At 43.8% G+C, this 8,882-nt stretch overlaps 1 protein-coding gene across 1 annotated transcript; it reads right to left on the minus strand.

The window, feature by feature from the left end:
- Nucleotides 1–287: 287 nt before the first annotated feature.
- Nucleotides 288–920, minus strand: LOC110097036 (ethylene-responsive transcription factor ERF109-like). Its single transcript, XM_020823245.2, has one exon. It carries the CDS (start codon nucleotides 918–920, stop codon nucleotides 288–290), a length of 633 nt encoding a protein of 210 aa, XP_020678904.1.
- Between the last annotated feature and the right edge of the window lie 7,962 nt (nucleotides 921–8,882).

Consider the following 8,882-nt stretch of genomic DNA (forward strand, 5'->3'; position numbering starts at 1 on the left):
CTATTATATATAATTTTTTTAACAATCAATTATAATTGATTAATAAAAAATAAGATAGTCATACAAATAAATTAAAAAAATTAAGAAAAAATAATTTAAACAACTTATTTGAAGAAAAATTACAGTGGAGGTCACCCCAAACCTTAACCTTGCTAACAAATAGGATAGAATTTTGGACTCAAATTTGACCCATTTATTAAACCGCATAACCTTAAATTTGAATTTTTTTTTAGGAATTGGATAATTTTCTAACACCCCTAAATTATAAACCTCGATTACAAACCATCCTACAATCCGCCCATCTCCTCTCCACTGCCCCGCGACACCGCCGTCGCCAGCGAGGAATCGGCCGCCTCCGCCGCCGCCGAGCTTTGCGGTCCGGTCGAAATTTGATCGGGAAAAGGGAAATTGAGTTTAGCCCGTGCGCCGCGGAACTCGATTGCCGCGTTATCGTAAGCACGCGCCGCCTCCTCGGCGGTTTCGAACGTCCCCAACCACTTGCGAACAGCTCGCCGCGGATCGTGAATCTCCGCCGCCCATTTACCCCACGGCCTTTGTCGCACACCGCGATACTGATTCTTCTTCTTCCGACGGCGGATCCGTCGTCGGATTCCGCTTCCCTCGGCATTGTCGGCAGGTGATGATTCGAAGAAATGGCAGCCGAGGCAACCGTCGCTGCCGATTCCGCAGACTTGGCAGCGAGGAAGGTCGGCGGCGAGGGGGAAGTAGATTGCAGGGGCGGTCTCTTGGGGTTCGCCGGAGAGGACGTGGACGAGGGCGGCGACGATGATGGTGTTTTCTTGATCGTGGGAGAGGCGGCGGGAGTTGATCGAAGGAAGTGGAGTGCTTTCCATAGGAGAGAGGGAAGCGGGGAAGTGAAGTTGGGAGTTATCGAAGTTGAGTTGCTGATTGAACGCCATTGTTTGGAAGAATCGTCAGCAGAAAGTTCGAAAGTTGGGGGAAATGGAGTGGAGCTTTGGGTTTTATATGTTTGGGCGTGGAAGTGTTTGAGTGGTTGAAAGCTGGAACGCGGGGATTTTGGATTTTCTTCAGCAGATATTTTAATTGTCGGATATATGTTACGTTCGTTACGTGCGAGGAAATGAAAGGCTGCGGATTGATGATTGAGGATGACACGTGTTACGATATATATATTTTTAAGACATTTAGGTCATTTAAGGTAAACTCAGACACACAACGCATACACAAAGACTCAAACCCAAGACTTCTTAGTTGGAAGTATAAGCTCTCAACCAACAAGCCAAGGTGAGGTGTGTGAGAGATTATTAGGTGCGGAGTGCAGACGGGGAGAACCGTCCGCACACTAGTATAAAATCCAGCTAAGTACCATTCGGTACCGCTGAGTACCACTAGGTACCGCTTGGTACCCTGTGTCTGTGCAGACGGTGCTCTCCCCGTCTGCACTCTGCACCTAATAATTTTTCGAGTTGTGTACGTGTGACGAGATGACATGAACAGTTTGGTTAGTGAGCACGCAATTGGCACACCGAGAACTTAAAATTGTAAGAAAAAAAAAATCACAAAGAAAATAAATAATCTTTACGACGACATGAGCATGAAAGACCTCCAAAAACAACAGTATAACCCACTATAAAGACAGAAAAAACCCTCAAACACCAACTCCAAACAGCAGATGCATGAACCAGAAGAACTTCCAATCTAAAAAATCTTCAATGAACTCGCAGCAGCTAGCCGGCCAACCAACCGAAAACTATTTAAAGAAAACTCCGGCCGCTTATCTGCCACATCCTGAAAAGTCCAGAACCAGGAAGAAAACAACCAGCTTGGTTCACCCAAAACTGCAATCTAAACCTCCTACACATAAAAAAGAAACCAACAAACAGAACCCAAGGCAATGAAAGAAGCAGTAAAGCCCCTAAAAACAAGGACTCAGGTACAGGAAAAACCTTCATATATCCAATAAGAGAACTTAAAAATTTCTTTGGTTACTAGACCCAACCATCCAGAATAAACTAGTTGCTGATCTAGTAATCAAAAAATAAGAAAAAAATTAGAAGGTGCCCAACATCATAGTCCAAAAAAAAAAAAAAACAAGCCACCTTATACAATAAAATGATAAATTTTGGGGAAGGAAACCTAGTTAAAAACTTTTGCTTAACCGCAAACCTAGTAAACATACAAATAGAATCATGACTGCAGATTTTGTTTTCCATATTTATGCAATTTCTTTCTTTTCAAACAAAATAAAGAGTGCATCAAGTATTGAGAGCTTCCTTCAAGAATAGGAAGAGGAAGAAGAAAGGACCGAAACAGGGAGAAAGAGGAAAAAGCAAATTGTATTATTCATGTTGCAGTTTGTATTACAACAATGTTTATATATGTATTCGAATGGCAGATAAAGTAAATATTACAATGTCAATATGCTAAGTAGTGCTAATATCCTCCCGCAAATTAAGCATTCGAAGGTCGAATGTTTAATTTGGTTCGTAGTTCGTTGAAGCGAGTGATGGAAAAAGGTTTAGTCAGAATGTCTGCGATTTGATCGGTGGAGGAAATGTGACTGAGCCGAACGGTGTTGGAGTTGATGTGTTGACGTATGAAGTGATAGTCGATCTCGATGTGTTTCGTCCTTGCGTGAAACACTGGGTTCTTAGCTATGGCGATTGCCGAGGTGTTGTCGTAATGAATTATGGTCGGATTTTGTTGCGGTATCTGAAGTTCCTCGGCTAGTCTACGAAGCCAAATTACATCGGAAAGGGCGGAAGACAAGGATCGGTATTCCGCTTCGGTGGAAGATTTGGCCACGATTGCTTGCTTCTTGACCGTCCAAGAGATGAGATTTGGACCTAAGAATGTGCAAAAACCCGAGATTGACTTCTTGTCGGATGCGTCTGATGCCCAGTCGGCGTCTGTGTAGGTCTCCAGCTCTAGAGGACCGGTTTTAATGGGAAGCCCGTAGGTGAGTGTGCCTTTGATATAGCGTAATATACGCTTGAGGGTCTTGAAGTCTTGATCCGTCGGATCCTGCATGTGCTGGCATACCGTGTTGGTGGCGAATGCGATGTCGGGTCTCGTAATGGAGAGGTACTGTAAGGACCCGGCTAGCTTGCGGTAGAGTGTTGGGTCATGAAATGGAGCCGTTGCTGGTTGTGCAGTCTTGGAATTGGTTGCAAGCGGTGTAGGAGCCGGCTTACAGTCGGCATAGCCTGCATCATGAAGGATTTTCGAAGCATAGTGTTCTTGAGTGAGAAAATAGCCGGTTGATGATCGAATTACCTGGATTCACAAGAAGAGAGAAATATGTCCCAACTTTTTGAGCGCGAATTGATCTTGAAGTTGACCGAGAATGTGGTTGATCGTGAAACTGTCGTTGCCTGTGACAAGGAAATCATCAACATAAATGAGAAAATAAATCTGAATGTGGTTTTTATGAAAAATTAGAAGAGAGTGATCGGAACGGCTGAACCCGAAGCCTTGATGTTGGAGAAACGTTGTGAGCTTGTTGAACCATTGACGAGGTGCTTGCTTGAGACCGTAGATAGATTTGTGGAGTTTGCAAACTGATTCAGGTTGCTGTGGGTCGACAAAGCCAGGAGGTTGACGCATGTATATGTCTTCGTGTAGGTCTCCATGAAGGAAGGCGTTGGAGACGTCGAGCTGATGGATTGACCAGTTGCGATGGAGGGCGATGGCTAGTAGCATACGGATGGTCGGCATTTTGGCTACCGGACTAAATGTCTCCGTGTAGTTAATCCCGAATTGCTGGTTGTAGCCGAGAGCCACTAAGCGAGCTTTGTATCGATCAATCTCTCCATTTGGTAGTAATTTCGTTTTGAAAGTCCATTTGCAGCCAAGCATGGGCTTGTTGGGCGGTTTGGGTACTAAGGACCAGGTTTTCTGTTTGTTGAGAGCCGAGATTTCGGCCTGCATTGCAGTCCGCCAGTGATCAATTTTGGAGGCCTGGTTGTAAGTGTTCGGTGTGGTGGTGGTGGTGGGTTGAGTGAGAAGATTTAGAATTTGTTTGGGTTTGGTGATACCGGCTTTGAGCCTAGTTTGCATATGATGAGTGGGGTTGAATGGTTGTAGGAGGTTATGGTCACGAGTGGCTATGATTGGTGTGTGTGCAGAGGAGTGTTGAGCCGGGGAGGCGAGTATGGAGGGTTCATTATTTTGATTCGGGGATGTGGAAGCCGGGATGTAGTCAGGCTGAGATGTGGTTATGGGTAAGGTAGTTACAGGTGGGAGGAGAAGAGGAGTAGTGATAGGAATGGGTGCTTGTGAGTTCTCCGTGGACGGCGGGCTATGATCTTTGAAAGGGAATGTGTGTTCGTAGAACACCACGTGACGAGAGGTGTAAGTGCGTTGGTTCTTGATGTCGTAGCACCGGTAACCCTTATGGAGTGGTGAATAGCCGAGGAAAGCACACTCCGCTGATCTCGGAGAAAGTTTGTTTGATGAATACGGTTTGAGCCACGGGAAGCAGAGACATCCGAATGTCCGAAGGTGGGTGTAAGATGGTGGTGTGCCGTGTAAACGTTGCGACGGGATTTGGCTGTTGATGGCTTTGGAGGGAAGATGGTTTACCAGATAATGAGCCGTGGAGAGCGCGTCAGCCCAGAATTTGTGCGGAGTGCTGGATGCATGAAGAAGCGCTCGGGTAAGCTCTAAGAGGTGTCTGTGTTTGCGTTCTGCAAGTCCGTTTTGTTCGGGCGTGTGAGGGCACGATAGTTGCTGCTGAATGCCGTTGTCATGAAGAAATAGTTTGAAGATGGTACTAGTAAACTCGCCGCCGCCGTCCGATCTGAGAATTTTGGGCATTTGCTGGAATTTGTTTTTGATTAAGTTGCAGAAAGATTTAAACTTAGTGAATGCTTCCTGTTTAGTATGCATGAGGTAAAGCCACGAGTAGCGTGTGTGATCGTCAATGAATATGATGTAGTAGCGATACCCTTCAACAGATGGTAGTGGAGCCGGTCCCCACACGTCGGTGTGAACAAGATCAAATGGGTTAGCTGTCACAGTTTCATTTTTATTAAAGAATTGTTTGTGGCTCTTGGCCAAATTACAAGATGTGCAGGAAAAAGATTGCGGTACACAGGGTATTTCAGAGAAATGTTTAGCTATGGAGGAAATAACGCTAGAGCTTGGGTGTCCGAGACGCGCATGCCAGAGCTGAGCCGTCGGTGTGGAAGCAGTGAAGGCGGTGTGCGACGAGTTCGGAGACGGTTGAATTTGATAGAGACTGTTAAGTAGACGCCCATGAAGAAGCGGACGTTGGTCCTGTAGATCCTTAATAACAAAGCCGTTAGTGTCAAAGCAAATTGAAATAGAGTTATCTTTGGTTAGTTTTGATACCGAGAGAAGATTGTGCGTAAGATCGGGCACATGAAGGAGATTTCGTAGAAAGAGCTTACGAGAGTTGTCGGGAAGTGGTAGAAGGCCTTGCCTGGTGTTGTGTATTGGAATTGTTGAGCCGTTGGCGGTAGAGACCGAGTCTGAGCCGGAGTAAGCTGTAGGATAGAAAAGATTGTTCGCGTCCGGTGTGAGATGTGTTGAAGCTCCGGAATCAAGAACCCAGTCTTGATTTGGGATGGACGACGAATTGGCTAGAAGAGCTCGCGGTTGTCGAGTATCCGTGGGAGCATATTTGTAATTAGAGCGATGCCAGCAGTTGAGGGCAATGTGGCCGATCTTGCCACATATCTGACAGGTCGGGCGGGTGGTGGGAATTGTGTTGGAGGTGGATTGAGAGACGATTTGCGTAGTTGTCGGGTTGGACTGGTTCTTGTTCTTGAGGAAACGGCGAGATTGACGTCCGCGGGAAGAGTTATTTGAATTCGCGTACAGTACAGTTGGAGATGCTTGTTGAATGTCAATCAGCTGTTCTTGTTGAAGATGAATCTCTTCGTTGCAGAGTAGCGAGTAAAATGTATCCAAGTCGATCGGAAGTAGAGAATTACGGATGGTGGACTTGAATGAGTTGAACGTTGGGGGAAGACCGTTTTTATGTCTTCGGAGTATGTGTAACATAATGTCTTCGGAGTCAATCTTGGATCCGGAGGCGGAGATATTGTCCACGATAGTTTTTATACGCGTCAGGTATTGCTGGAGCGACTGATCTTTCATGGTGATCCGGTATAATTCGTTCTTGAGTTGCATTACCCGAGAACGACTAGTCGGCTGAAGTCATTTTTCAAGAACCGTCCAAGCCTCAGTGGTGGTGGTGGAGTTGATGATGTACGGTAAGATCGCCTGCGAGATGGTGGAGAAAAGAGCCGCAAGAATATTGCTGTCGATCAATCGCCATCGAGCATAGGCGTCTGTGGATGAGTTGGCGGGAGCTTGAATCGTTCCGGTGAGATAACCGGAGTAACCATTGGCTGCGAATTGCTGTTGAATTTGCATACGCCAGATCGGGTAGTTCTCCACGGTAAGGTGATGAGGAGCTAAGTTCTTGATGTTGGACACAAGAAACTTGAGCGGAGGAGGGATCGAAATGGAATCATTGGAATTTTCAGAATGTACCGTGGAGGAGGAGGGAGGGATTGAATTGGCTGAGGCTTGGTCTCCCATGCCAAGCTCTGATACCATGAGAGCTTCCTTCAAGAATAGGAAGAGGAAGAAGAAAGGACCGAAACAGGGAGAAAGAGGAAAAAGCAAATTGTATTATTCATGTTGCAGTTTGTATTACAACAATGTATATATATGTATTCGAATGGCAGATAAAGTAAATATTACAATGTCAATATGCTAAGTAGTGCTAATAAGTATAGAGAAGAAGTTCAGGAGTCAGCTAGTAGAACCTTGGTGTTTGTAGGTGGCTCGAAATAACTCTGAGCTTTAGGTGGTAATACAAAGAAACTTAGGGCTTCAAGCGGTGGTCCAACAGAGCTTAAGACGTTAGGTGGTGGTCCGGTAGAGCCTAGGGCGTCAGGCGGTGGTCTGGTGAGCTTAGGACGTCAGGTGGTGGTCTAACAGAGCTTAGGGCACCATGTGGTGGTTCGGCGGAGAACAGGGGGTCAAGTAGTGGTTCGGCAAAGCTGAGGATGTCAGGTGGTGGTTTGGCAGAGTTCAAGGCGTTAAGCGGTGATCCAGTGGAGCCCAGAACTTTAGGTGGTGGACCAGTGGAGCTCAGGGCATCAAGCGGCGGTCCAGCGGAGCTTAAGACATCAGGTGGTGGTCCGACGGAGCTTAGGGAGTCAAGCGGTGGTCCGGCAGAATTCAGAGCGTCAAAATATGATGTTGAATAAAATATTATATCCTTAATAAAATGATAGATCTTAACATATCATATGATTCTGATATAAATCTTAAAGAAAGATGCTCTAAAATAGTATTTTCTTTAAAGTTTAATTTTTTTTTATTTGAAATTATTACATGTCAGATTATTAATTCCATAGAAGAAGGGCTCCTGATTATCTAATAAAATTTCAATGGTTTCATTTATATGAGTTGAGTATTAAAAAGAAAGCCATTCTTCATAATTATAAAGATATTAATAAAATCTAATATGCATAAATGGTTAACAATATGTTATATAATTGTTGCGGGCTAGAATATACGCAGCGATAGAGTTAAAAAATTTTCATCTCAGCGTTATACGTATATCCAACACACATGCTGAAGATGAAAAACAACATGATTTTTAAGTGGAAATTCCTTGAAAGAAAAAAACCATGGGATCACACCTAGTTGAAAAAATTTACTACTGTTTGCTTATTTTACAAGAGGCTGACTCGTCCCTAAAATTTAGTACGATCATATTACAATAATCAACGCTCAGTTTGAAATTAAACTACAAACGGATATCGGATTGTCAAACGTAGTAGGCTATTAGATAGAAAACTTGCGTCATTTGGTTGTCAGACAGAGTTCTAGTGTCACCGGGAGGCCGGGCGGAACTCCGACGTTACATGGAGGTTGGGCGGAACTCCGACATAACTTGAAGGTTGGGCAGAACTCCGATATCACTTGGAGTTTGGGTGGAACTCAGGCGGTGGTCGAGGTGGAGTCTCTTCTTTCTCTTCTTTCTTCCTTGCTTAATTCCAACATCGGTTGGCTGCCGGGTGAAAGTCCGACGATGGTCGATGATGAACTTCTTTCTTCTCTTCTTCTCTTCTTGCTTGAGTCCCCTTCTTCCCTCCCTTTGGGGTCTATTAATATTTTTTCTTAGAATGGCAAGACTAGTAAATAGGAAAAAGATCAATGGTGAATTAGAAGTGATTTGAATGGATGGTCGATGCTAAATCCTTTGATTATATGTTATTTCTTAGACATTCGAATGTCTTAATGATATTAGAATTTGGCGATCTTGGGCTTGTTAGATTCGTCTTGTCGAGCCGCTCAATCAAATATAAGAACATCATATTTGAAAACTGTTTGATAATCCAAATTATGAATTAAACCTTCCAAATGTGCTTCATGTTTTTGATTTGGATTCATATGGGCTTGGATTGAGTTGAATTTGGTGTCGTTGTGTTCGTATTTATGAGACGTTCAGTTCGATTATGAGTTTGCTGAAATTGGAGTTCAGATGATCTCCAATATAATTTTTAAGGGGTATTTTTAAAGTTTTTAATCTTGATTTTGCTCCGAGATTCGTGCCCAAATATGATATTTTTTTTTTATGATATATCACTAATAATGTTAGGAACATCATTTAATAATATTAGGATTGTTGCGTCCACGAGTATTCACGGCGGTAGAGAAATATAAAGTTTAATGTCTTAGCATTGTACGAAAATCCGGCATGCATTCAGATAAGAGAGTGTGATTCGATTTTGAAGCTTCCGGCTTGATTTTGCCTTGAGATTCGTGCCCGATCAAGATAATTAACTGATAACATATCAAAAATCTTTCTCATAAAATATAAAAAGATGTATATAAAATACATATATTAA

Source organism: Dendrobium catenatum, unplaced genomic scaffold (genome assembly GCF_001605985.2).
Source record: "Dendrobium catenatum unplaced genomic scaffold, ASM160598v2 fragScaff_scaffold_760, whole genome shotgun sequence".
Classification (NCBI taxonomy): domain Eukaryota; kingdom Viridiplantae; phylum Streptophyta; class Magnoliopsida; order Asparagales; family Orchidaceae; genus Dendrobium; species Dendrobium catenatum.

What these genes read in the sequence shown, in the direction of transcription:
- LOC110097036 (XM_020823245.2), bottom strand. Translation starts at nt 920, where the DNA reads ATGGCGTTCAATCAGCAACTCAACTTCGATAACTCCCAACTTCACTTC.